This window comes from Miniopterus schreibersii (genome assembly GCF_964146895.1).
Source record: "Miniopterus schreibersii genome assembly, chromosome: 20".
Taxonomy (NCBI): Eukaryota; Metazoa; Chordata; class Mammalia; order Chiroptera; family Miniopteridae; genus Miniopterus; species Miniopterus schreibersii.
The window spans coordinates 15,852,106-15,880,095 of NC_138122.1; the positions used below are offsets into that span (position 1 = coordinate 15,852,106).

At 51.4% G+C, this 27,990-nt stretch overlaps 1 protein-coding gene across 5 annotated transcripts; it reads left to right on the top strand.

The window, feature by feature from the left end:
- Positions 1-3: 3 nt before the first annotated feature.
- LOC308550147 (SEC14-like protein 3) lies at positions 4-27,937 on the top strand. 5 transcript variants are annotated; one of them, XR_013997850.1, is made up of 12 exons: positions 4-141; positions 2,717-2,792; positions 4,064-4,107; positions 4,392-4,451; positions 4,584-4,772; positions 6,418-6,513; positions 6,816-6,876; positions 7,859-7,942; positions 8,463-8,569; positions 8,640-8,778; positions 8,869-9,038; positions 10,196-11,437. XR_013997850.1 is itself a non-coding variant. In XM_081123613.1 (12 exons), exons 1-12 carry the CDS (start codon positions 88-90, stop codon positions 27,098-27,100), a joined length of 1,203 nt encoding a protein of 400 aa, XP_080979739.1. In that variant the 5' UTR covers positions 4-87; the 3' UTR covers positions 27,101-27,937. The 5 variants fall into 5 exon arrangements, 4 of the variants coding, with proteins under 4 accessions (XP_080979739.1, XP_080979736.1, XP_080979737.1 ...); XM_081123613.1 differs by lacking the exons at positions 2,717-2,792; positions 4,064-4,107; positions 4,392-4,451; ... (6 more) ...; positions 8,869-9,038; positions 10,196-11,437 and adding exons at positions 19,911-19,986; positions 20,240-20,283; positions 20,415-20,474; ... (6 more) ...; positions 25,991-26,160; positions 26,979-27,937; XM_081123610.1 differs by having other exon boundaries at positions 8,640-8,776; positions 8,866-9,038.
- Positions 27,938-27,990: the final 53 nt, after the last annotated feature.

Sequence of the window (27,990 nt, forward strand, 5' to 3'; positions counted from 1 at the left end):
GGGCGGGGCGGGACCAACATCTGACCTGCGGGGCCAAACCAGGCTCCGGGAGCACCGCGAGCAGCGACACCGCGCCCCGCAGACACCATGAGCGGCCGAGTCGGGGACCTGAGCCCCCAGCAGCAGGAGGCCCTGGCCAGGGTGAGGTTCTCCGAGGGCCGAGGGGCCTGGGGAGGGGCCGAGCAGCCCGCCTGACCCTGCCACTTGGGCTGGAGCCCCTATTGTCCTGGGGGAGAGGGGACCCTGGAGAGCGCCTCTGTGCAGCTGTGTACAGGACGCGGGACAGGGGCCCTTCTCTGGGCGACCCCGGGGGCCCAATCCAGCCTCCCACTCCTGCTCCCTCCTGGCCGCAGAGCCACGGCTCCGGTTCCAGGGCGGAGGGCAGAGGGTGCGGGTGGTTCCCTCCTGCTTCTGCGCAGTCTACGGCGGCGAACAGACTCCCAGATCTCCCGCCCAGATTGCAACATTTGTTTGGATTCTCTTTGTGGCTTTCTGAATCCCCAGGGCCTAAGCTGTGTGGCAATTGTCAGTGTTTTCATGAAAGGGGAATGGGGGAGTTTTGGGTGATTTCAAGGCAGCCTGGTAGGCCACAGCTGGGAGCGTCATGGCCATGGGAACGAGAGCATATCCAAGTGGCCAGGGGCTGGAAACTGTGGCTTCAGGTTGAGGGAAAGGGGTGAGTCACAACCCTGGCTTCCACTTTGGGCCTGTGAGGGGGCAGGTTCAGACTTGTGGAGATGATTTCTGTTGCGGCTTCTACCCTCAGGAGGACCTGGGGGGTCCTCCAGAGAGGAATGAGGACCTCTGGTGAAGGAGGGGGGCCTGAGTGAATTCCTAGTAAAAGAGAGATTGGTCCCAGGTGAATGATGGGGTCCCCGGGTGAATCCCCAGGTAAAGGAGGAGGTTCCAGAAGCAGAGAGTCTCAGATGAAGGAATGAGGGTCCCCTGGTGAGCCTTCTCCCTTCCCCTTTGGCAGTGACCTTGGAGAAGCCTCAGACACTAGGCTTCCAGGAGGGACTGGACACCTGGCCTTTGGGGTGAATTATGATGGTGATGCCTGTTTGGCAAAAAGCTTTAAACAATGTAAAAATAATTTATTCTTATTTTTACCATTATTTAAAAGAAATGGATGCTATTTTTAAAATTAGGGGAAAAGAGAAAAGTAGAAAGAAGGGGGAGAAGCCACCCATGGTCACAGAGTTATAGACAACCACGCTAGGGGCATTTCCTTCTAGCTTTTTCCTAAACCTCATTTTGACCACCTGAAGTCCCACTGCCAGATGCTACTTTCTCCACTTGGCATCATCATTAGTTTTTTGGGGTTTTTTCTCCACGTTGCTCCAGATCCTTCTGAGCACCTGCTTAGTGTCTTTCTCTTTTATTTGACATGAGTTCCAAAGGTAGAGTGGCCTTGAGGTTGGAAGACGTGAACTCCTTCTGACCTTGCAGCTTCCTTACTCTGTCCCTGGGGAAGACTCCCTCCCCCTCTTCTACCCCGGCCTCAGTCTCCTCATCTGCAAAGCAGGGATGCGACCTTGCTTCTGCCTCAGGGCACATCCTGAGGTTCAAAGGAGGGAATCTGGTCTTCTGGAGGGGCCAAGGCGCACAGAGTTATTGCTTTTAAGGTAGCATTGCTCCCTTCCCTGAAGAAACTTCCTCCAGAGCCCAGAGGCTATAGCTGTTCAGTGTGCAAGAGGCTCCTTTCCAGGTGCCTGTCCCAACTGGGGATTATTACAGCAGATGCTGTTGCTCCTGTTATTAACAACGGAGATATTGAAGCTGATTGTTCATTTTAAATTATGGGAGCAATGCATGAATACATTCTTATTTTAGAGATCATCCATAAAGCTAAATTAAGATGGTTTGGTGGATGGTCATCAAGAATTTCCTATGGGTCTGCTGGCATCTGTTTTGAATCCCAAATTCTTAGTCACAGGTTTCCCTGCACACCCAGCCCTCCAGGCCTTATCTTCAGCTCACTTCATCCTCATGGAACTGGGGTCTCCTCTCTGTCTCACACTTGAGCCTCAGTTCCAAACCCAAATTCCCAGCGACTTCCCCAAATTCTGCCAGTAAGAAAAGGCATCCCCCACCAGTCAGCCACCCTCCTTTCCCCCAGCCCTGATGGTGCCCAGATGAGGCAGCCCTGGCTCCTCTTTCAGTCCCTCTCTGCGGACCTTTTCCCAGGGTTGTTTTCACAAAGACTCCATGGGCTAAGCGCCCACATTTATGTGGCACTTGCTGTGAGCCTGGCCTGATGCTGTGCTTTACCTGTACAAACTCTTTTGATTGGCACAAATCTATCACTATCCCCACTTCACAGATGAGGAAACTGGGGCTCAGAGAGGTTAAGTAACTTGCTTCCAAACCTGAACCTTCAAGATGAGGTACCAGAAGCAATGTTCCTAAAATGTCCTGGTTGGCCTGCATCAAATTCACCAGGGATCTTTGCAAAAATAGGGATGTCAGGGCCCCACCTCAGACTTATAGAATGAGGGTCTTGGGGGGCAGAGATCCCCCAAAGTTTGAGAAGGACACAACTCTTCCTGCCATGGTGGGCTGGAGGGGTGGGTGTGCTCCATTCCCAGGTAGCTGCGGCTAACTGTGCAGCCCCTGGGCAGGGCTGACTGGCTGACTGAGGGTGAGAAGGGTCGGAGATGGGGTTGAGGGCCCCAGGGGTAATGGGAGCCCCTCTGACAATCATATCCCCTCTCAGTTCCGGGACAACCTCCAGGACCTGCTGCCCACCATGCCCAATGCTGATGACCGGTTCCTCCTGCGCTGGCTGCGAGGTGAGGCTGGCGGGATCGGAGGGTCTCAGGAAAGGGTGTGAGAGACTTTGGGAAAGAACATGGGCTCTGGAATCAGCCTACTTTGGGCTAGAATCTGAGCTCCCCTTCAGATTGGCATGGCATAAAAAACCCCACTGAGCCTCAGTTTCTTCATCTGCAAATTTGGGATGAGCCACCTCCTCACTGGTTATTGTGAGTGTTAAATGAGAGGGTGTAAAGCCTGGCACCAGGGGGGCACAAGGTTGAGGTAAGGTTAGAGTTAACACCTGAGACGTTCTCAGGATGACAGGCTTGGCCAGGCCTTGAGTCAGCTATTGCTGAACATGGTCTTCAGGACCTGCTTTTGCATCTACCTCCAGTTCCTTGAAGACAAGGCTATGCTGTCCCCTTAGAGAATCTGACATGAAGCAGATGCCCAGCAAACACTACAGGAAGTGGATGTAATTAAAGGTGGAGGAGTTTCTTCTAAGAATTGCTGAAACAGTGTAAAATGATTATAATAACAGAAACCACTCCAGGGCTTAGGGAAAAATTTATTTCAACTCAGCACACCCCATGGAATGGATTTTGAACTTGTTAAGACAGAGCTGGTGGCCTTGGTGGTTTTTTTCTGGAGGTGGTTTATGATCAGGGCAAAGAAAGCTGGTAGCATCTTAGGCCCCTTCCATTTGAAAATCTCCGACCCTAGATCTTATCGAAGGCTCATCACAGGACAAATTCCTCAGTGAACCAGTGATCTCAGAGAGCAACAGTCATGGCCTTTCTAAAATAGAGCAAGCATTATGTTTTAAATTAAAGTGCATTTATGTCTTCAAAATAAGTAACCACAACAATATCTACAATTTATTGAGAACTGTGAACCAGGTAATGTGCCAAGCATTTTGTCTCATGTCGTCCTTTGAATAACTTTAAAAAAGATGTTATTCCCACCCTAGTTGGTTTGGCTCAGAGGTTAGAGCATCAGCCTGCAGACTGAAGGGCCTTGGGTTACATGCAGTTGCAGGCTTGATCCCTGACCCTGGTGCGGGAGACAGCCAATCGATGTGTCTCTCACATCGATGTTTCTCTCTCTCTCTCCCCCTTCCACTCTCTCTGAAAAGCGGTGGAAAAAATATCCTCGGATGAAGATTAAAATACATCAATCAATCAGCCAATCAATAGATATTATTCCCAATCAATGGATTAAAAAACTAATTTCCTCGTGAGTTTTCAGAGAATAGCTTGTTCCAAATCCAGCCTCAAGCCTCCTCTTATTTTGATTCTTCTTGCAGCTCAGAACTTTAACCTGCAGAATTCCGAGGACATGCTCCGGAAGGTGAAGCCCCATTCTCATGAGCTTGCTGCCTCCCACACGCTGTACCCCAGGGATTAGCAACAAAGGGTGGGGACTCTTGCCCTGTTCCGTTGTCATGTTTCTTCTTCCTTCCTCCTCGGATCCCTTTCTGCATCAGACCCACGTCCCCCGCACCCCTCCTCCTGGTGTCCCCATCCCCAGTTCAATGTTGGTAGATCCTGGGGATGCTTTGGCAGGATCATGGTAGCTGCAGGCAGAGGGACCTTTGGGGCGGGCAGTCTTCAGGTCCTGTCATGTGTCCCCAGCACATGGAGTTCCGGAAGCAACAGGACCTGGACAACATCCTCACATGGCAGCCCTCAGAGGTGAGCCTCACACAGCATTCCCCAGGCCACCTAGTAACCCCCACCTCACTCCCTGCCCCCAACCTTGTCCAGCCACCTGATGGAGCAGGGACATGGCCTGGCGGGCTGGTTTGAGCCAGGACCTTTTCCCAGGTGGTCAAGCTGTACGACTCGGGCGGTCTGTGTGGCTACGACTATGAAGGCTGCCCCGTGTGGTTCGACATCATCGGGACACTTGACCCCAAGGGTCTCCTCCTATCAGCCTCCAAGCAGGAGCTGATCCGGAAACGCATCAAGGCCTATGAGCTGCTTTTGCAGGAGTGTGAGCTGCAGAGTCAGAAGGTGAGTGACCAGGGAGTGTTGGGGGGTGGGGTGCGAGGAAGGGGTATGTCTAAAAGGTGGCACCAGGACCAGGAAGGGGAGGCACCCTGCCCTTGCTTCCCCCCCAGCCTTCAGGCCTCCAGGCTGAGGTGAAACGTGGCTTCTCCTGCAGTCATCCATCCACAAGCATCTAATACGTGCTCTCTGCTAGCATGAGCCAAAGGTCACCAAAGCCCTTTCTCCCTCTCCTCTGACCTTAAATGAGATGCTGACCTTGGGTGCAGTGAATGCCCTCCTTCTGCTCCCCAGGAATGCTGGGAAGTTTTCTTATGGAAAAGATGTCCTGTGATTGCAAATTGCATAACTATAATCACCTGATGGGGGACCATTGCTTTGGATGTCCCTGAGAGCAGTGACCCTGGAAATTGGACACAACCCTTGTGGGTCTCTAGAAGCTACTGTGGAGTTGCTTCAAAAAATATTGAGTGCTGTGGGACATGGGGCTTCTAAGCCAAGAAGGACCCCCACACACCTTTGCAGGTCTTCTTGCCCTCGACTCTGTGTTTCCTGGCCTGTAGGCTTCAGAGTGAATCTAATGCCTTGTTGGCTTTTTTTTTTTTTTTTTTAAATATATCTTTATTGATTTCAGACAGAGGAGAGGAGAGGGAGAGAGAGAGAGAGATAGAAACATCAATGATGAGAGAGTCATTGACCGGCTGCAGCCCACAACCCGGGCATGTGCCCTGACCGGGAATCGAACCCTGATCGCCTGGATCCTAGGTCGATGCTTAACCGCTGAGCCACACCCGGCCGGGCTGCCTTGTTGGCTTTTTGAGTCTAAGTGTCTAATGAGCCTAAGAAGAAGACCCCCAGGGGGAGTTGTCATATCACTGTGGAATGATTTGGCAAATGGCTGACTTCAAATGACGTGGACAGGGCCTGTGTCTCCAGCAGCTGGCACAGTGCTGGACACCAAAGGCCTCCACAGAGATCTGTGGCAATCGTGAGAGAATTTCAAAGCACTATATTTAGTGCCTGGTTCGAATAGATGTGTGCTTCTCAAGTAAGATGGCTGATGTCAAAGGGTCAAAACAGTGTCTTCCATGGTATGGCTATCTCAACTGGAGCCTATGATTATGGTGATGACGATACTGCTAACAATATCTGTTAATATTTACCATGGACCAGCCATGTGCCAGGCACTGGGCTCATTGAGTACTCCCAGCAACTCTATCAGAGCCTGGAATTATCCCCATTTTACAGAGAGAAAAAAGTAAGGCTCAGGGGGGTTAAAAACCCACCCAAGGCCACACAGCCTGCCAACAGCGTAGTTCTGGCTTGGACACAGTTGTGGGACTGCAGACACTGGCCAGTGTAGCATACTTTTGTATCTAAAGACGCCTAGTGAGTAAGGAACGATGATATTAATTCCACAGTTAACTAATTCCAGGCAATAGTGTTGAATAAATAGTGTGATAGGGCCACTGTGCCAGGGCTTAAATGCAGCATCTTCTCCAACCCTAGATAAGTTCATCTGCTTGGAAAACACTGTGGGGAGCCAGGGGTAGGGGTGGCAGGAAGGTAGGAGCTGTGCCCAGGTCTCTCTGGCCAGTATCTCCCAGCTGGGACTGTTGTCTGACCTATATACTTGCTCTGTCCCATGCAGCTGGGCAGGAAGATTGAGACAGTGCTGATGGTGTTTGACTTGGAGGGGCTGAGCCTGAAACACCTGTGGAAGCCAGCAGTGGAGGTCTACCAGCAGGTAAGGTAAGCAGCTGGCTCAAGCTCAATAGGGAGCCACTGCCCACAGCAGCTTCAGTCCATGGAGGAGGGGAACGCCCTCCAGGGGTCCCCCGGAGCAGTCAGTGATGCTGGCCTGGGGTACCTCCGGCAAGGAGAAAGCAGAGCAGGAGTAACACAGAGGATGGAGTATGTGCTCAAGGGAAGACAGGGTGGACCAGGGAGCAGGGGGATGGGGCTCTTGTCTCAGCTGCCTCAGAGGCCACCAAATCCAGGCAGGAATGGTGGAGCGTGGCCTCAACCAGATTCTTCTTGACTTCACAGTTTTTTGCCATCATTGAAGCAAATTATCCTGAGACACTGAAGAATTTAATTATTGTTCGAGGTGAGGATTAATTGGGCAGTGGGGGAGGGTGGGGAATGGGGGATGGGCAGTGGGTAAGCCACAGAGTTCAGGGCTTCTCAAACCATCCATTGTGACGATGGTTTTTGTTTTGTTTTGGTTTTTTGTTTTTTGGTGTGTGTGTGTGTGTTTAGCTCAGTCCTTCACAGACTGATACTTTTAGGATATACAAAAGCCTGTGCAGCAATGTCAAATAAGTCATAAGTTTCTAAATGTTTGCTGTTATTTTCTTTACTTATCTGGGTGTGGACTGGTAACCGATGGTCCATGGATCACACAGATTGGTGGGCACACTTTGGGTGGGAATTGTCCTGTCTGTGGCAGCTGTATAGTGGGGGGGGGGGGGCCTGTATGTGCTCTGGGTCGGATGATCTGGCTTCCAATCTAGCTAGCTCTGTGACTTTGAGCAAGTCTGTTGAAACTCATGAGCCTCAGCTTTCCCATTTTGTAAAATGGTGATGCAATGGCACCTTCCCTGTAAGATAGTTGTGAGGTTAAATGAGACAGTCTGTGGAGAAGGCGTACAGAGCCTGACCCACAGAAAGGTCCCAGTAAGTGTGAGTGAGTCAGGTGGGCCATGAGGTCTAATGCAGATGCCCCACCTACTTGCACCCAAGAGGATTCCAAGGCAACCTGGGAAAACCCTGAGAGTGAAAAGGAGAGGCACCACTGGGGAATCAACACTGCCAAGGCCCTACAGCTGAACAGGGAAGACAAGCATTTATTGAGATCCAGGCATTGTGCCAAGTGTTATGCATACACTGTTAAATTGAATCTCCATTTTATAGTTATCGTTTATAGCACTAAGACTCAGAGAGGGTGAGTAACAAGCTGAAGGTCACACAGTAGGAATTGTCAGAATTTAAATCTGTCTAATTCCTATCCAGCCCATGCCCATGAGTGTGACTTTATATATCCGAGTCCTCTCTGGTTCAGTTTCCCAAGGGAGTTGCATGTGTTTCAGCCCCCAAGCTGTTCCCTGTGGCCTTCAACTTGGTCAAGTCGTTCATGAGTGAGGAGACTCGAAGGAAGATAGTGATTCTGGGAGGTGAGTGATATGGCCCCTGGGCTGTGCCCATCTCCTTCTCTGCCCAGGAAGCAGAGGTCAGTGCTACAGGACCCATTTCTCCCTGGCTCATTTTCTTTTTCTTTTTTTTTTTTAAACATATCTTTATTGATTTCAGAGAGAGGAAAGGAGGGGAAGAGAGAGAAAAAAACCCATCAATGATGAGTCATTGATCGGCTGCCTAGCCCGCAACCCGGGCATGTGCCCTGACCGGGAATCGAACCCCTATCTCCTGGATCCTAGGTCGATGCTCAGCCTGGCCGGGCTGGCTCATTTTCTTTACCCAGGCATTGATCTTGGCCTAACTCCATCGGCCTTTGCACACTCAGATAAGGCTTTGGGCCCTAGACCTCAACCTGGGTGGCTACGTAAAGCTTTTGGGTGCTCTCCTGAGTAGGGGAGCAAGCCAAGGACATGGCAGGTCCCTTCCCAGGGCTTGGTCTCCTCTGCCTTCTATCAAGCCTCCCTGAGCCCCCACAGAGCCCCCCTCTTGCTCCCACAGGCAACTGGAAGCAGGAGCTGCCAAAGTTCATCAGCCCTGACCAGCTACCTGTGGAGTTTGGGGGGACCATGACTGACCCCGATGGCAACCCTAAGTGCCTGACCAAGGTACAGGGTGTCCGAGGGATGGGGAGGGAGGAGTAACGGTTGTGGTCCCCTCACCTACGCTCACCCACAGATCAGCTATGGAGGCGAGGTGCCCAAGAGCTACTACGTACACAACCAGGTGAAGGTGCAGTATGAACACACGGTGACTGTGGGCCGAGGCTCCTCTCAGCAGGTGGAGTTCGAGATCCTGTTTCCCGGCTGTGTGCTAGGTAGGGGCGGTGGCCACTCACACCTGGGCACAGCTGGGAGGAGCCTGGAGCCGGAGCAGGTGGTCATCAGTGGGGCCCTGTCCCTTGCAGGTGGCAGTTTGAATCAGATGGAGCAGACATCGGTTTCGGAGTTTTCCTGAAGACCAAGAAGGGAGAGCATCAGCGGGTAGGGGAGATGACAGAGGTGCTGCCCAGCGAGCGCTACAATGCCCACCTGGTGCCCGAGGACGGGAGCCTCACCTGTCTCAAGGCCGGCGTCTGTAAGAACTGTAGGGTTCACTAGAGTTTTCTCCCTCCTGGCAAAGAGATGAGCTGACATGTGTGGCCAGTCTGACTTCTCTCGTTGCCTTCTATTTGCAGCTCTCGGGGAGGGTGCGGGGGTCTGTGCAAGCCCCTAGATCCCATGGGTGCCAGGGGAATTGGCTCAGGGTGCTGGATCTGATAAGAGGCTGTAGGTGTGGGCACAAGGGCAGAGGTGCATTGTAGAGAGCTGGATTCACAGCCTGGGGCTGTGGACTCAGCTCCTGGGAAGCTTCCACACTGGGCTGGAAAGGCTGAGACAGGTAAGTAAGTAGTGTGAGACTAGCTTCAGGGGTCCTAAACTGCCCAGGTGTGTGGACCACCCACTCTGGGCATCCTGAAGAGATGATTCTTCCAGGGGTTTATCCTTTCTTCCCAGGCTGCCCAGGCCAGTTGCAGTTTGGTCAGTTTTATCAGAAACAGGGCTGCCCAGGGACACCGCAGACCTCCCACCTCTGTTAGGATCGGAGCCAGGAGAAGGGGCACCCAATCTTGGTTTCCTTTGGAGAAGGGAAATGACTTTGCTAATGCCTTAGTTAATCCAAACCTAGTTTCTCTTTGTGGACAGGGAGAGTTAGGAGAGTGGAAACAGAAACCGATGGCTCATTACGTCCCAGAGTCAACATTGGCCTTTGGCATTGAAGGACATGCCCTCTATGAAAGGCACGACCAAAAAGTGGCTTATGGAGCTCATCCCTCTCTTCTGGGGAGAGCAAGGCTTCTCTGGGTTGGAGCATTGGGATAAGGGAATCTCAGTCCCTCCCCTCTCTTGCTCCATAATTGTCAGAAAGCCTTATTAACCTCTCTGAGCCTCAGTTTCCTCATTCATACAATGCAGACGATGGTACCTTCCACGGGGCTGCTTGGAGGATTCAGGGAGCTGTGAGCACTGACTAATGCTTTGTACCTGGAAAGGGCTCATGCATGCTGGTGGCCGTTACTAATTCTTTAATGAGCACAAGCATCGTCCAGAGATGGTCCCGAGCAATGGGCTGGGGGCTGCGCAGTGGCCGACCCTGCAGCCCCACCCACAGTCCTGGGCAGCCAGGTTTCCAAGGGTACCAGGTATGCAGATGGGTCAAGCTTGAGTTGCCTGATTACTTCTCCATCCTTGCAGACGTCCTGCGCTTCAACAACACCTACAGCCTGATGCACACCAAGAAGGTCAGCTACACTGTGGAGGTGCTGCTCCCTGACACTGCCTCCCAGGAGAAAATTCAGGGTCTTGAGGCGACAAGACCATCCCCAACACAATGAAGACCCTGACCTCTGTGCCTGTGCTCTCCAACCCCCTGCCCTCCCAGGCAGGGTGGTGCTGGAGATGACCATAGAGAGTACTCACCTCACATCGCCTGTCCCCTGCCCTCCCAGGCAGGGTGGTGCTGGAGATGACCATAGAGAGTACTCACCTCACATCGCCATCTCAGCTCCTCATGGGCCCACCTGCCACAGTGGAAAAGCAGGAAGGGGACACCCAGTGCGTAGGCCATCCGGAGGATTCAGACGAGCATCTTTTCCCCTGTTCACAAAGAATGAGAATGAGAACCCCGAAGATGAACCAGCATCCACTGAGGAAGGCTCCTGCCTGCAGAAGCTGCCCCGAGTCCCTCCTGACAAGGTCCACCTGTCCCAGGACTCACCCAAGCCCGGCTTCCAGGCTTGAGGGCTTGAGCCCTAGGCCTTGCAGGGGGCACAGCTTCAGACCCTAAGAGCAGGGAGGCTGAATTCTTTGCACGAAGGGGCTCAGCAGGGATGGGCAGGGCCAGCTGGATGGAGGGACAGGGCAAGGCTGAGGGTGTCAATTCCAGCAGAACATCAAGGCCCCTCCGGGGTTGTCTTCCTGCCTTTGGAGTGAGACCGAGCAGGGATAACCACCAGGAGAAAAGACCATGCTCAGTCTTACACAGATCTGAGTGGGTGAGGACTGAGTCTCCAGGGAATTCCCAGTGACCCCCCCTTCCCAGCTGCTGCAATCCAGCTGACATCCTTTCCAGCTCAGAGTGGGGCCAGAGCCCAGCAGAGCTGGAGGAAGGTGGACTGTGCTGGAATAAGGTAGAACATGCTGGGGTACAGAGTGGAGCTGCCATCCCAGGGCGCTCATCTTAGGCCCTGACTTGCTTCTTAGAGAACCATCCAGATTTTCCTCCACTTCTGTGTCTCCCCAAGGGGACAGCTGAAGATTGGCTGTCAACACCTGACCCCACCATGCAACCCAGCAGCTGGCCAGTTATGGCTTCTGTTTCTTGAAAGCTGGCTCTCCTTGTGCCCACAGCCAATAGTTGGGACCGCCAGCTGCTCTGCTGTGTGGACTGTACCCATCAGAGCAGAGCTTGCCATGGAATAAACTGAGGAAGCCACCAAGCTGCGTGTTGCTCTGTGGGTTGACTCCAGGTGGCAATAAAGCCATCGAGCGGGGTCTGGGTGTCCAGGCTGTGCTACCCTGCCCCATCCCCACCCTGCCCCCGGCACTCTGGCTGGGCCAGGCCAGTGGCCACCAGTACTTCTGAAGACCTGACCCTGGGGGTGGCTTGGCCCTTGGCTCCAGATCTCTGCCCACCAGCGCCTTGTTTGTCTTTCTGTACTGCTGTCCCCCAGACAAAAGGATGCTGTCCCCCCAGGTGATATTCCCAGGAGTGAGTCCCTATAAAGGGGTTCTCCCCACAAAGCGTTAGTGTCCTGGCTGCCAAGACCCTTCCCAGAGACTGGAAGCCTCAGCAGGTACTACTGTCCAGGTGCTTTGCAACCAAGAAGCTGGGCTGCGGCCTTTCCCACCCTCAGATCCTGTGATTTTTATTTTTCCAGCTCTTAGAAGATTTCTAGATTTCCCAGGGCCTATTTTTAGCAAGGAAATTATAGGTTTGGGAAGGTGGGGGTCTTTAGGTGAGCTCTGTGAGGTCTTTGGGGCCCCCAGGGACAGTCCTCCTCCGCACTCCTTGTCTAACAGAGTGTTTGATTAGTGCGGCAAGAAAAAACCTGTTGTGCCAGCATCAAGGAGCTGGCCTGGGGCTGGTCGTCAGGCAAGAGGACATCCCATGTTCCAGGGCTGCTCCCTGATCCCAGACATGGCAGGCTTTCCCACCACCCCTGGGGCACTGTGTGGTCACCCTCTGTGCAGCCTCCCCAGGTGCAGCCATATCTGGAGAACCCTGAGGCCTTGGGCATCCCAGAGCCATTTCCCACTGCCCTTGGCAGGCTATGGAGGCACACCGACAGGGTTGGAGGGACCCTTTGCCAGGTTTTGCTGGGCCCACCTGTTCATATGACAGAGGCTCACAATGCCTGACTTCCACCTTCACCACCATCTGCCTAAAAACAAAGGGCTTATGGACTTGAACCCCGACCCTTGCCTTTCTAACCACCCACAGCCAATTTCCCACCATCAGCACAGCCTCACCTGGTTTCCTTGCAAGTAGCAAGGGTCTCCCGAACCTCTGATCACAGAGATTTGACACAAATACAGTTATAACAAGGGGGGTCAGGTGTGGGCTTTAGCCACTCAATCCCAGAACTGGCAGAGCACTCCTTGTATTAAGCAGCGAGGGCAGCAGTCACTTGCGGAGGTGAGAACAGTCTCCTACCTGGCAAGGTGGGCAGGGGCACCTTGGGAGCTGCACAGGGGGCTTGTCTTCAGCAACCCCATCCTTGACTCTTAACACTATCACTTTAAAAAAAAAAGTAGCCCAGAGAGGGGCTGGCTGGCCTGAGGTTTGTTTCTTTGCTCATCCATTTATTTATCAACATTTATTGAGCGCCTGTTCAGTGCCAGGCACTGCAGGCCCTAGGGACACCAAGACACTGGGCTGATCGAATTCCACCAGCAGGAAGGTCGCCTGTATTAAAAGAGACGGAAGTGACTCTGATGACCCATTACCGAGTGAGCATGTCATCACCACGTGTGGTTGGAGGGCCAGGAGCCAAATTCTGGGGGAGCATCCAGCAAAGAAACCCAATGGGGGATGAGATGTGCTTTGCCCATGGGAGGGACCCCTGAAGAGAGAGCTGAAGCATGTGTGGGGGTGGTCAGGTGTGGCCGAGCCTCCCAGACAGAATGGGGTGAGGGAGGCTGTGGGGTGTTTGAGGCTGGAGGAAAGCCAGGAGGGGCTCTTGGATGACACTGGTAACAGCTGACTGATGTTTGATATTTGTGAACAACTGCGTACACTTGGTTGCTAATAAACTATTTTATAATACGGGTTACGAAACAGAGTCTGTTGTTTGTCAGAAAAGAATGGCAAGATCTCTTGCAAGAGGCCACAGATCAAAGCTCTTACTCAAAATGAGATGTTTGGAAATACCTGGCCTCACCTATCCAAAGGAATGGAGGCAGGGCCTGTGCCTCCTGGCCCAACTCCTCGCTGGAAAGCCTCCCAATCTTCCAGGGGAGGCAGGGGGGTGAGGGGGAACCTATATGGGTGTTTCGAGGGCAGTTGGAAAGTTTCCCCTGACTCCCAAATCTCCACCCCAGTCCAGCTCACCTTTTAAGAGCCCAGATCAGAGGGGACACCACTGTGGCACAGTCACAGCTGCCTTTAACAGCACACCATGGTGCAGTGCTCCACAGTTCACATAGCCCCTTTATATACAACCCTGAAGGAGACAGGAATTATAGCCCCATTTTTCAGGCCAGGAAATGGAGGCTCATGAGGGCAAGTGCCTTGGCCAAAGGCTCAGTGTCCAATGGGAGAGGTCGAGCCAGCACCGGGGTTTGCTGCCAGCAGTGGTCCTGCCCTGCCTCTCAGGGAAAGAGAGGGCAAGTGGGCCCTTCCCTGGGAGGACCAGACTGGGGCAGGGGCACAGAGTAGGTCAGAGCGAGGTGCTGGGTTCCTGGGGTTGGGGAGCCCAGAGCCTGCAGAAAGTTGCTTGGACATCTGTGCCTCTTGATGGGATGTGACAGTGCCAGCTCCACTGCACAACTCCCGTGTGCCACGCCCAAGCTAAAGCAGGAAGCATCACCCCCAGTTTACAAATGAGAGCAAAGCTCACAGCAGGAAGAAACTTGTCACATCACACAACAAAGAGAAGGAGGTCAGACACGAGCCTGGATCCATCTGTCCAGATGGCACAAGAGCTTAATGAGCACACTGGGTGGGCAGCTTCACACTTGGTGACTTCCAAAGAGGCTACTAGGCCAGGCCTGAGCTGCATGGCCCTCAGGTGACTTCCATCTTCGGCAGCCAGGGGGCGTCACTGGCCCAGCCATGCCTCTGTCCTGTGAAGCATAACCAGGGCCCCCCAGCATCTGATTCATGAAGGGCAGCTTTGCAGGTGAGTTGAGGCTCCATAGGCCAAGTTCACCAGGCCCAGGCTGTTTGTGGTGCCATCTGGTGAGGCAGAAAGAGGTGGTTTAACCTGGGTTCAGATCCTGATTCTGCCATTCAGCCCAGTCGCCAGTTCAGGCTGCACACCCTAGATACTCAATAAAGCCTTGCTCTGACGTTTCCTAGTCATCAAAATTTACTTTTGCCCACCAAAGGACACTCAATAAAGTAAAAAGACAACCCACAGAATGGAAGAAAAAAAAGATTTGCAAATTATCTATCAGATAAGAGGTTAATATCCAGAACATATACAAAAATTTACAAGTCAATAATACAAAGACAAAGAACCCTATTTAAATAATGCATAAAGACATTTAAAAAATTTGAATGGACATTTCTCCGTAGAAGATATAGACGGGACCAGTAAACACATGAGAAAGGTACTTGACATCAGTCACTAGAGAAATGCAGTTCAAAACCAGAATGAGATACCACTTGACACCCACTAGGATAGGGTGGCCATAATAATTTAAAAAGAAAACAGAAAATAAATGTTGGTGAGGGTGTGAAGGAATTAGAAACCTCACCCACTGGGGATGTAAAATAGCGCATCCACTTTGGAAAACAGCTTGGTTGTTCCTCAAAAGGATAAGCGTAGAACAACTATGTGATCTAGCAATTCCTCTATTAAGGACATAATACATGAGAGAATGGAAAACACAAAAACCTGTACCAATAAAATGTTCGTCACAGCATTATTTATAATGGCCCAAAAGTGGAACAACCCAAATGTCCATCAAATGATGAATGGATAAACAAAATATGGTATATCCATACAAAAAAAATATTATTCAGCCATAAAAAGGAATGAAGTATTGATGCCTGCTACAACACGGATGAACCTTGAAAACTTACGCTAAGTGAAAGAAGCCAGTCACAAAGACCACATACTGTATGATTCTCTTGGTAAGAAATATCCCAAATAGGGAAATCTACAGATGGACAGTAGATTAGTAGTTCCCAGAGGCTGGAGCAGGGAAGCAGGAAATGGGGAATGACTGCTAATGGGTACAGGTTTTTTTGGGGGATTGATGAAAATGTTTGGCAATTAGACAACCTGTGGATATAGTAAAAATCACTGAGTTGTACACTTTAGGAATGGCAGATTTATGATATGTGAATTATATCACACTTACATATTTTTTAAACAAAGGAAATGAAAAAGCTAAAAGATGGAAGGTAGACTCTCCCCAGGTGCTCCCACAGCACCACTGGGGCTCTGGCGAGGTGCTACCAATTTCTTTTTCATCTCTCCTTTTTAGGCCTCCCCTGCCTCACCTTACTGTGGTCTGAGCCCTCTCCCACCCCATACACACACTTGCCTCTTCCCAGCAATGCTCACTCCTTGGGTGAGGTTCCTGTACCTCCTGGGCCGTCTGTCTACTCGCCCAACTGGTTCTGGTGAGACTCATCTAGGGGAAGGCAGACAGGAATGTGCCTCCCCCCATTGGGGATAGAGTGGCAGCCCTTCCACACTCCCTAGTAACTGCCTAGGAGAGGTTCCAAGGTGTGGAGTGGGCGGCTCTGTCTACCACCCTGCAGTTGTTTGCATGTGTTGCGGTTGTGGCCATGGTCCCCTGAGAACTTGGCAAACGAGGAGCTAAACACAATCTACGGACTTACTTGAGAAGATGTGTTCTGTGGGTGGGGGTGGGGATTCTTCTTCGCCAGGGCCTTTGTTTCAGGGGAGGAAAATTAATTCTGCAGCCCTGGGGGACACACGAAGATGATTTAGACCACTTATTGAACACTTACTATGTGCCAGGCACAATGTTAAGCCCTCTGAGGGAAGGCTGGGCTTGGCTATGGTTCCAAAGTCAAACAGGCTTGGGTTCAAATCCTAGCTCTCCATTTACTGGCTGAGTGGCCTCAGAAAAGTTTCTTACTCTCTCGGACTTTCCACTTCTTCTACTATAAAATGGGGATACTCCTACCTGCTTCCAAATGGTTTGGTAATGATGTAATGGTCTCTGCACAGAATAAATGCTCAGCAAATGGGAGACCGTGAGCTCCGTGTGGGCAGGGATCTAATCCATCTTATTTACTGTCATATCCCCAGCATTCCCTCCACGCACTTTTCACTTTCCCACCTCCACACCTTTGTCCACGCCATCCCCTCCACTTGGAATGCCCTTTCCTCTACCCTGATCTCCACTAATCAACATTCTCCTTTCCTTCAAGGTCTAGTTCAAATACCACCTGCATCCCATGGGGGTAACTTCTGTGCCTGGGTCCTCTCCTTGATTAGGGTGGAAGCTCCTGGAGCTGAGGCTGGGGTAGTCAAACAGCTATAGCAGAGAGGTTAATTGCATGGGCTTAACTCTGGATAAGTTAATTAAGTTTTCTATACCTCAGTTTGCTTATCTGTAAAATGGGCTTAATAATGGCACCTACCCCCAGGGATGTTCTGAGGCTTAAATGAGGTGATGCACTTACAGTGAGGCCTGGCATGTAATAAGCTTTTGGTAAATGCAATAGACCTTTGCTCTCCAATATAGCAGCCACAAGCCACGGGGGCAATTTAAAGGCAAATTCATCAAATTCAGTTCAATTAAAACTGGAGTTCCTCAGTCTCACTACCATAGATGCTCTGTGCCTATTTGTGGTCTGGGTCAGGAAAAGCACTTAGGGGTGTCTCTGAAGGCCCACAGCTCCTGGGAGGACCCCCAAACCCTCCTCCTGGCTCTCTCTGCCCAGCCTCTGATGTCCCCAGAAGTAACTGGGGCACCTCCCATTGAAGGGATTAGGGCGAGAAAGGAGACTGGTGAGAAACGGGCAGGATTAGGGGCTAATGAGAGGGCAGTGGAGAAACCCAATCTCTGCAGCTGCCAGCCTGGCAGGAGGTGGGTGTGGACAACAGCTGAGGGTTTGCAGAAAGAGGCTGGAATGTGAAGGGGGGGGACTGGGGTGTGCAGAGTTATCTAATGGCCCCTGAGCGTGTGCAGCAGGCACCCCGGACAGATGGCCAAGGACAGCCCCTCCTTCTCCTTCTGGACCCAACTCTATCAGGGGCCCAGAGCAAGGAAGATGTCCAGCACTAACTCACATCAGCTGGCCTAAGGAGGCCCCGAGATAGCCCAGAGGTGGGGACCCAGGATGCCCTAGAGGTAGGGGATCTGGGAGAGCCCCTGGGTAGAGTGGCTTGGGCTAGCCCAGCTACTGGGGCCAAGGCTAGCCTAGGGGTGGTTTCAACCCATGTGAAAACCTCAAGGCTTAGAAGACATGGCCACATGGGTGTACTGTGGTCTCAGGCTAACACATTCCCTACGGTTGTTGACAATGTGGCCTCTGATGTCTCGGAGCTTCTGACAGCTGGAGGACAATCCCTCCAACCATGTAAGGAGGACAGGGCAAGCGCTGACCACCCCCCATTCTATAAACGAGGCAAGTGACCCTTGGAGATGTCATCTTAAAAGGGAGGTCTTATGGGCGTGAGTGGGGAGCAGGGCCAGGCTTTGCAGGCAGGTCTAATGGTAGAATATCATGCAGTGTGACAGAAATCAAAGGACAGGGGAACCTTCTGTGCTTTTCTCATCACCTAGCATGAATGGTGGACGCCCCTCACTGATCAAGTGTTTAAAATCCCAAGAAACACCTTTACCACCCCAAGGCTATCAACATGCCCCACCTCTCCCTTAGGGCCCAGGGGATGCAGGATTCAGGACAATACCTCGCAGTGAGAAGAGAGGGCAGCAGGGTGGGGGGTGTTCAGCCCTTCTCCACGTTGAAGGTGCAGGGCCAGTACTGCAAGATAAAATCTGAAAGACATCAGGAAAAGTAGCACTGGCCCTTTGGAGAGAACAAACCTTCAGCAAGGACACTTGAATTCTTTTTTTCCTGGCCAAGCCTGTCTCTTCTTATGTATGAATGCTTGTTGCAAAAGGACATGAGATTCCTACCCAGACAAAGTGATTGGACTGTTCACTAAACTGACCAAGTCCCTGACTCCTGCCTGTCAGAGCCGGGTGAGTGGTGACTTTTGCAGAACTACGTGTAGAGTCTCTTCATTAGTGACATGGGGAAACTGAGGCTCGAAGAGAAAGGGTGCGGTTCCCACTCCCTCTGAAATGCACCCCCTTCTCCAGGACAGTGGCCCGTGGAGGCCTGGGAACACTGATGGGGGTTTCTATAGGCACTCAGCCTGGGCTTGCAGGCCATGGGAGGCCAGCCTCATTCCCTCCCAGCCTCCTCCACCTGGCAGGGGACCTCTTGCGTGCCCTCACGTGCCTGCTGGCCCCTCAGACCTGGCCAAACACCTAACCACACTTAATCCCAATTATGTAATGTGCCATTCAACAGTTGTCCAAGGAGGAGGTGCCTAGAGCCACACCCAGGAGTGGGGGGAAAAAGGCCCGGCTGGATCAGGGCCACAGACCAGGCTTGGCCTCTGCCTGCAGTGGCCCCTACTCATCCAGCCTCACCCAGCACCATGAGCGGCCGAGTCGGAGACCTGAGCCCCAAGCAGGCAGAGACCCTAGCCAAGGTGAGAGACCTCTTCCCTGGAGCCCCAGGGAACGGGGCTGAGGGGCAGAGGAGGGGCAGTGGCTGCAACCCTGCCTTACTCTGTTGGCTCAGCATGTCCTTGACACTGTCTCTTTGCTGTCCCCTCTCCCAAGGTCAGGTCTCACAGTGCCCAGTGACATCAGCCCTTCCTAGGGAAGGGGTTGAGGGAACAGCACCACTTCCAGTCAGTAGTGTGGGTACCAGATCAAGCTTGACTTCCATTCAGGAGCCAGACCCAGAGAGCTTCATCTGAAAGCTGCCCCTTCCCCTCTCTCCCAGGCCCCTTAGGTGGGTATGTGTATGGGGAAAAAAACAGTATATATAGGGTTCAGTACTCTCCGCGGTTTCAGGCATCCATTGGTCTTAGAACGTATCCCCTGTGGATAAGTGGGGACTACTGTACATCCATACTCCAGTTCACTTACCCACCCATTTTTAAAAAATATATCTTTATTGATTTCAGAGAGAGGAAAGGAGAGGGAGAGAGAGAGAAACATCAATGATGAGAGAGCCTCCTGCATGCCTCCGACCGGGGATCAAGTCCGCAACCAGGGCATGTGCCCTGACAGGGAATTGAACCCTGATCGCTCAACCGCTGAGCCACACCCAGCCGGGCTACCCACCCATTTATCCTTTCTTCCACCCGTCCTCCCACCCAGCCCACCCATTTATCCATTCCTCCTTCACCCATTCACCCACCTAACTCTCCTTCCTTCTACTCACTCTCCCATCTCACCTTTGCTCCATTCACTCATTCACTGATTTTTCCTTCCTATTTTTCCAATCACCCACCCACCCACTCACCCACCCATCCATTCTTCTTTCCATCCACTTACTCACCCATATTTCCTTCCTTCTGTTCACCTACCTATCCATCCGCCCACCCAGCCAATAATCTACGTCTCATTATCTGCCTGCCCATCCTTCCATCATCGTGATGAATGTGGAAGACAAGGAGGGTTGAGGGAAACAATCACTGAAAACCACTTTAACCAGCATCTCCCTTCCTAGTTCCGAGAAAATGTCCAGGACGTGTTGCCTGCCCTGCCCAACCCTGACGACTATTTCCTTCTGCGCTGGCTCCGAGGTGAGGGCAGAGATGGGAAAGCTCAAGGTGAGGGGGCAGCAAGAGGGACCTGGCCCCAAGTGCTCCAGAACAACGAATGGCTCTCAGGCTCCAGCCACATCACCTTGCTCCACATGTTCAGGTCCAGCAGAGGGGAGGGGGCGTGGAAGAATGTTCCCACCCAGGCCCCCAGTGCCCTCCATAGCTCCCACTGCCCAGGACCAGGCAAGGCAGTCTTTTTCCCACCTCACTCCTTCCTTCCATCTTCCCACAGCTCGGAATTTCGATCTGCAGAAAGCAGAGGCCATGCTCCGCAAGGTGAGACCCACTCCCCAGGAGATTTGGGGAGGGCCTTCATGGGGAGCAATGCATGCTTCAAGCCCCTGCTCCATCCCTTCCTCTGGGGTGCTGGAAGCCCGGTGGAGCCTTACCACTCATCTCCCTTCTAGTACATGGAGTTCCGGAAGGCCATGGACATTGACCACATCCTGGACTGGCAGCCCCCAGAGGTGAGCCAACACCCCCCCCCAGTCTTTCACAGACATACCACTAAGCCACCTCGGGGTCACTGGGGATCATGAGTGAAGGGCGGGCAGTCTGAGAAACCTGTGGAACGCTGTGGGCATAATGCCAAGTTCCGTGTATCTTTCCACGCCCAGGTGATCCAGAAGTACATGCCTGGGGGCTTGTGTGGCTATGACCGTGACGGCTGCCCTGTGTGGTATGACATCATCGGGCCTCTGGACCCCAAGGGCCTGCTCTTCTCGGTCACCAAGCAGGACCTGCTCAAGACCAAGATGAGGGACTGTGAGCGCATCCTGCATGAGTGTGACCTGCAGACGGAGCGGGTGAGACCCGGGCTGAGCCGGGTGGGCAGCTGGGGCAGGTGAGGCTACCAGCGGACATGGTCCCAGGAGTAGTACCTGTTCTCCTATTATGGTCAGAGGGCTCTGGGGTCCACAACCAGCTCTGCCAGTTTCCAGCTGTGCAGCCTCAAATAGTCCCTTCACCTCTCTGAGCCTGTTTCCTCACCTGGAAAAAGGATTATGATCAATAATAATTGCAAAGATTAAGTGAGGTAATGCAAGTATATGCCTAGCACACAGGGCCTAAGGTATTTCTCAGCCACGGTAGCTATTGTTATTCCTGCTGAGTCTTCGCCCTGCTGTTCCTTCTGTCTGGATAACCCTGCTCCCAGCATACACACCTGCCTGCCACACTTCCCTTGGCTCTCTCCTATCTATGCTTCAGGTCTCAAACTTATATGTCACTTTCTGTGAGTGCCCCATCTGGGTCAACGTGTGTTCCCTCAGCTCCCATGCTGTCCCATCCCTGCACTCATCATAGGACCACTGTGACCTGGTTGCTTGTCCATCTCCCCAACCAGACTGTGGACTCTTTGAAGACAAGAAGGGTGGATTATTGAGCATTTGTGTTATGCTCTCAGTATTTGGCACAAAATAGGTGCTTAATAATATGATTTGGACAAGTGGAGGAATGAATGAATGAATGAATGAATGAATGGCAATATGAATGGATGGACAGGTGAATGGATAGGTCAGTTAATGGATGGATGGATAAATGTATTCACTGTTTTGTTCACTTGTTCCTCTGAGGACAGAGTAAGGAGGGGGCTGGGAGAAACCCTGAGGTGTCATGTGCTTGGGTCACCATGTCCCAAGTTCTGAGCCTGCACCCTGAACCTTGGAACTGGTCCTTGCTCTCATCCTTGCAGCTGGGGAAGAAGATTGAAACCATTGTGATGATATTTGACTGCGAGGGCCTGGGATTGAAGCACTTCTGGAAACCCCTGGTGGAAGTATACCAGGAGGTGAGGAGAAATTCCAGGGCACACCCTGGTTGGTTTAATAACCAGCTTGGCTTGCTGTGACCTGACTGCTCACTCACAGCTAAGATTTGGTAAAAGGTGGTAGCCTTCCTGGGCCCCATCATGTGACTCATGACCCATAGATATATTTCTTAGGAGATCCCACAGAACAGGCCTCAGGGACAACACTGTATTGAGACCACAGGTACCAGCTTCCTCCAAAGCCTTCCCAGCCCTGCCATCCTTAGCTCTGTGACTTGAGCAAGTCATTGGGGACACTGATAGTCTGCATTTTAGAGGGATACTTCAGTGAGCTGATATGTAAAGTGTATACACTGTTCTTATAAATAGTGAACATTTAATAAACTGTAGTCATTATTATTACTATACTATCATTACTATAAGCTTACTTTAAAATGATTATTATGGTATGGTTGCAATAGTCTGAGGTGAAAAGTTCCCCTCCAGGGGCCAGTAGTGGCCACAGCCCTCAGAACCCTCCAGAAGGGAGAGTGCAAAGGCAATGGGGGTAGGAGAAGATTAGGTGTGGGCTCTGATGAGGTCTTTCTTGGTTCCACAGTTCTTTGGCCTCCTTGAAGAGAATTATCCAGAGACCTTGAAGTTCATGCTCATTGTGAAAGGTGTGCAGCAAGGCTTTACTTCCCTGTGATTTGTTTTCCTAATCTGTACCCGGGGGTGGGGGGGTGGTTGATGGTAGTGCCTTCTTCCCTGGGTTGTAGTGAGACAGGTTGGTTACTTGACTGCATGCAAATCACTTGGAGTGCCTGGAACAGAGTAAGTGTTCCATAAACGGAAGCTTCTATGGTTGGCCTTACTGAAAAAGGAGACAGCTCCAGCCCCAGCTCTTCCAGGAATCCCCCCTCACTTCTCCTGCCTCATTGATCTCTCCCTCTCCACACTGCCTCTGACACTGGCAACTGGTGCAGCCCAGTCTGGCCTTTCTTGTCTGCTGCCTTCTGGGGCTGCCAGTTGTCTTGTGTGTATTTATCCTGTTTTCCTTTCTGGGTTGTCCACTCCTTGAAGCCAAGGGTCTCTGATTCTCCACTTCTGCTGTATCCTTCACAGGCCCGGGGCCATGTGGATGCTCAATGGGTATCTAGGTGGTTGTGATTTGGGTGGGTGGATGGAAGGATAGACGTATGTTTGATGGTTGGCTGGTTGGCTGATTGACTGGTGGGTGGTTGGATAGTTGGTTGGTTGGATAGTTGTTAGTTTGGTTGACTGATTGAACGACTAGTTGGAGTTTTGTTTGGTTGGTTGTATTGAGTGGCTAGTTGACAGATTGGTTAGTTGGCTGGCTGGTTTGTTGTCTGGCTGGATCTTGGATGGTTGGCTGTTGGTTGTTTGAAAGATTGACTGGTTGGAAAGGGGAGCTGGTGGGGCACTTAGCTGGTTGCTTAATTGGCTCATTAGTTTGCTGATTAGCTGATGTGTTAATTGGTTGTTTAACTATTAGGTAGGTTGGCTGATTGATTGGTAGGTGATTGGTGGGCTGGTTAGAAAGTGAATTGATTGGCAATTTGTTGGCTGGTTGGTTGGTTGATAGACTGGATGACTGATTGAATTGGTTAGTTGTTGCTTGTTGGTTGGTTGACCAGTTGGTTGAATGGTCTGTCAGGTGCGAGGCATTGAAATTTGCCAAGGTACTTCATGATTCCTCCATGTTGTTGGCTACAACTATCATGGAGAGAGTGGTTCAACGAAATCACTTTCTCCCCATTATCTTTGCTTGTATCTCTCCAGCCACCAAACTGTTCCCTGTGGGCTACAACCTCATGAAGCCCTTCCTAAGTGAAGACACTCGCAGAAAAATTATAGTGTTGGGAAGTAAGTAGTTCTAGTTCCATCCCCTGAGCTTTGTGCATGAGCTTTGGAGTGAGGTTGGTCCATCACTCCATCAAGAGATCTACACATCACCTAGAGTCAGAGGCTCCTCTTTCTCAAAAGTGAGGTGGGTCTTACACTATAGAGTCTATCAAGTTACCTCTATCTTATTCCCTGTCTTTTGTGACTAAGGCTTTCACACCTTCCTCCTTATTGGTTTCAGTTGGTTGTTAGTCAACCTATGGGTTATGGGCCTCAGTTTTCTTTCAACTGTCCTTATTTCAGTGCTTCTAAAGGCAATTTTGGCTGAGGAGGGTGAGTAAGAAGAGTAGGAAAAGGAGATGTAATTCAGAGAAGGGAGGCTCAACAAGAAGGGGCTGGATAAGTAAATGATGCAAGCACTTAATGAATTATTGGGCAGCCATGAAAAAGGATTTGATGTCATGGGAAATGTCATTAAGTTTTTTATTAAAAGTTGATTATAAAAAGGTGTGAATAGCATGATCTTATTTTTTAAAATATATGTATATTTTTCTAGAAGCAAATACAACAAAGTGTTGATTTGTGGATGGCAAAAAATCAAGTGGTTTTTCATTTTATTTTTGTACTTTTCTGTATTTTCTAAATTTTTACAATAACATATGTAACTTTTATAGGTAGAAAAATTGTTATTGTTTTAAATGATAGGGAAAGAGAAAGGAATAGAGGAGATAAATATTTTTTAAACTCAAACCAATGACCCTGAGCTTGGAGGATAACTTCTCATAAGAATGGTCAGGTAATCAAATCAAGAGATCTGAGGATTTAGGGGTGAGGCAGAGGAATCTTACAAACTCCTATTTTCTCTTCCTTCCTGATGCTTGAGTCTCTACCTCTGCCCAATTCCCCTGGGATAGGGAGCTGTGTGGGTCACAAGGTAGCCCCCTAAATTCTGGAGCAGTATGGATAACTACCTCACTCCAGCCCTAAGTCTAGCCCTCTGCCCCATTTGGTGGTACACAGGGCTCTGTGCTTTTGGCCCTGGTGTGCCAGGCATTATAGTCTTATCCCACTGGTGACAAAGAATCTCCCATGACCACAGTGGGATGGGGAGATGGTGCAGATTGGTCACAGGGCTGAGACCATGGTGACATCCCAGGACCCAGAACTCTTAGATCTTTGCATAGGGCACAAAGAATAGTAATGGGCACTGCGGTTGTGATTAAGCAGTGGGGTATGTGGGGGTGTCCTTCAAAAGACCCAAGGCTGTCTATCCCCCACCAAGGTGTCTGACTTGGGTATGCCACTTACACACTGTGTGGCCCCCAACAAGGTCCTTGACTTCATCGGGCGTTAAAATCTCGTTGAGACAATCCGGAAACTCTTATCTTCATTACTCATGACTGGGAGACTCTCAAAAATGTGCAAACACATCAGCCAAGGGGAAACATTTCCATAGCAACACGATGCTGGAAGACATTCCCTGCAGCCTGAGGCCTAGGAGGCTGGGGAGCTGGCCCTGGCAGCCTAGCTTCTGTATGATTTCTCCCTAAGCTCAGGTCCTCCTGGTGGGAATGGGGGGTGGGGTGGCATGACAGGTTCTCTTCATGCCCAATAACTGCCTTTCAACCTCTGTGCCCCCAGACAACTGGAAAGAAGGTTTGCTGAAACTCATCAGTCCTGAGGAACTGCCTGCCCAGTTTGGGGGAACCCTGACTGACCCAGATGGGAACCCCAAATGTTTAACGAAGGTACAAAGATTCCTAGGACAGGGAGGTGAGGGGAGTAGAGCTAAGTTCTTTTCTCATCCACTCATTCAGTCCACAAATGTTTATGGAGAGACTTCTGTGAGCAAGGTATTAAGCTAAACAGTCCAAGCACTGCATCCCCATGGGGCTCTCATTAGTTGTGCAGGCAAATAATAAATGAGGAATTTTGGCCCAGAGGCATGAGCTGGGAAAAGAAGTTCCCAGAGGAGGTCTTGGCCCAGCCTAGAGGGTCAGGGGTGGGGTGGGAGAGGACAGATTGAGTAGAATACTTCCAGGAAATGGTAAGAGTATCTCAGGCAGATGAAACAGCATGAACAATGCAATAGCTGGAAGAGGGGAGCAAGCCCATCTCATCCTATGTCCTCAGATCAACTATGGAGGAGAGATCCCCAAGTCCATGTACGTGAGGGACCAGGTGAAGACTCAGTATGAGCACTCAGTGCAGATCAGCCGCAGCTCCTCGCACCAGGTGGAGTATGAGATCCTGTTCCCAGGCTGTGTCCTCAGGTAGGGACAGGCCACTGACCCACCCCTGGCTGGGTATTAGCCCCTTGGGGATCCACCAGACTGAGCAGTAACCTGCCCCCACCCCACCCACACATAGGTGGCAGTTCTCATCTGATGGTGCGGACATCGGCTTCGGGGTTTTCCTGAAGACCAAGATGGGGGAGCGGCAGCGAGCAGGGGAGATGACAGAGGTGCTGCCCAGCCAGCGCTATAACGCCCACATGGTGCCCGAGGATGGGAGCCTCACTTGCTTGGAAGCTGGCGTCTGTAAGTCTGCCCCAGCCTACCTCCAGAAAGCTGAAGTCACCTGCCCCACAGATAGTTTAGAGGCGAAAACAGAGGGGCACTGACCCCCTCCCCAGGTACACATAGCCTAGGTTAGTGCCATTCATTCACAAAGCCGCTCATTTGGTCCACACTCATGAGCACCCACTGTGCACCAAGAGCCGGAGACCCACAGGCCCTGGGAAGGGTTGAGACCCCTTGGTTCACAGGACACAGATGAGGAATGAGGGGGAAGGTGCAACTCTCCCCAGGAGGAAACTGGTGCCCTGAGAAGTAAATCAGCGTGTCCAGAGCCACACACCTCAGCCTCACGGTAGCTGTGTAACCTTAGGCGAAAGTCTTTCCTATCTGGCCCCTTGGTTTGCTCACCTGTGAAGCAGACATTACAACCCCTTATAGGGGTGCCTGTGGGGAGGCCGAGGGCATGCGCAGGCCTGGCCCAGTACCCTGTTTCATCTAAGGGGCTGGGAGGCCTCTGACATCCCCAGATGCCCCCCTCAGGCCCCCATTATGCAAGTGTTCAGATGCGAAGACAATGGGATGCAGTGGCCGTTGCTCTCACTGCCAGTTTGTGCAACTAAAACCAGGTTGGACATGTGCCAGGAAGAGGTCAGTGTCTGTTTACAGGCCCTGCTCAGGGGTGGCAGTTCCCATGGGGAAGGAAACAGTAGTGGTGGGAACTTGGCTCAGCTTGGCAAGCACAAGAAATGGAAACAGTCTGTCCTCCCCCACGGCTGGGGCAGGTACACAGGGAGCGTAAAGCCAGGCCCAACCACCTGTCTGTCCATCTGTCCCCCCAGACGTCCTGCGCTTTGACAACACCTATAGCTTTGTCCACACCAAGAAGGTCAGCTTCACAGTGGAGGTACTGCTCCCGGACGAGGGCATGCAGAAATACGACAAGGAGCTCACCCCTGTCTAAGGCAGCTGCCTCGCGTCTCAGAGACCCCTGACCCTCTGCTTTCTCTCTCTATAGTCTACCTTCCCACCAGAAACCGATCATTAGTTCTCCTGACTCGGACATTAATGGGTAGAGAAGGAGCTGCTTTGGGGAAAAGTCATTTGCTACAGTCAAGTCAGGAAGCCTTAGAGGATGCCAGTGTTTCAGAAGGGAAAAAAGCAAGGGTCAAAGCAAGATGTAGGCGTCCTAAAGCCCAAGAATTAGGAAAATAAATATCCTACCCTTTGCCCTCACTTTTCCTGAGATGCTTGAATTCCTTCCCTAAGCACTGTGAGCAATTTGGGTTGGAGATGTATCTAATTTTTTTTTACTTCTACTTCCTATATAGCAGATATACATGAGTACAGCCTCACAGCGCATCCTTTAAAGTTGAATGGAGGTAGGAAGCAGGTGGTCGTGGTTGTACATGGTAGGAAGGAGCCGACCCAGGCAGATTTCAGCACCTTGGACAGAACAGAGTCCTGGAGGGGATGGACTCTCCTGGAGACTCAGGCAATCCATCAGCCTCCAGATTTCTGGCAGTGGCTGCCCCCTTGGGGAGGTAGGAGTTGCTTACATGAAGGCTCTATCTGACTTAGGGTGCAGAGCTTCCCCCACCCATCACTCCCACCCTCGCTTCTTTTCCTTGAGCTTATGTTTTGAACTTAGAGCTTATGTTTTAAACAATTAAAGGAACTTTCCTGGAGGCAAAGGAAGTCATATCTGACTCTAGCAGCTGCGTGGAGATCATAATAAAAAATTACAGCTATTGTGCTGTGAGTGCTCTCTATGTACCACACACAGTGCCAAGTGCTCTATGAGTTTAGCTCGTTTCACTCTCATGCCTCCCCTGAGGCTGTTCGTCATGGCCA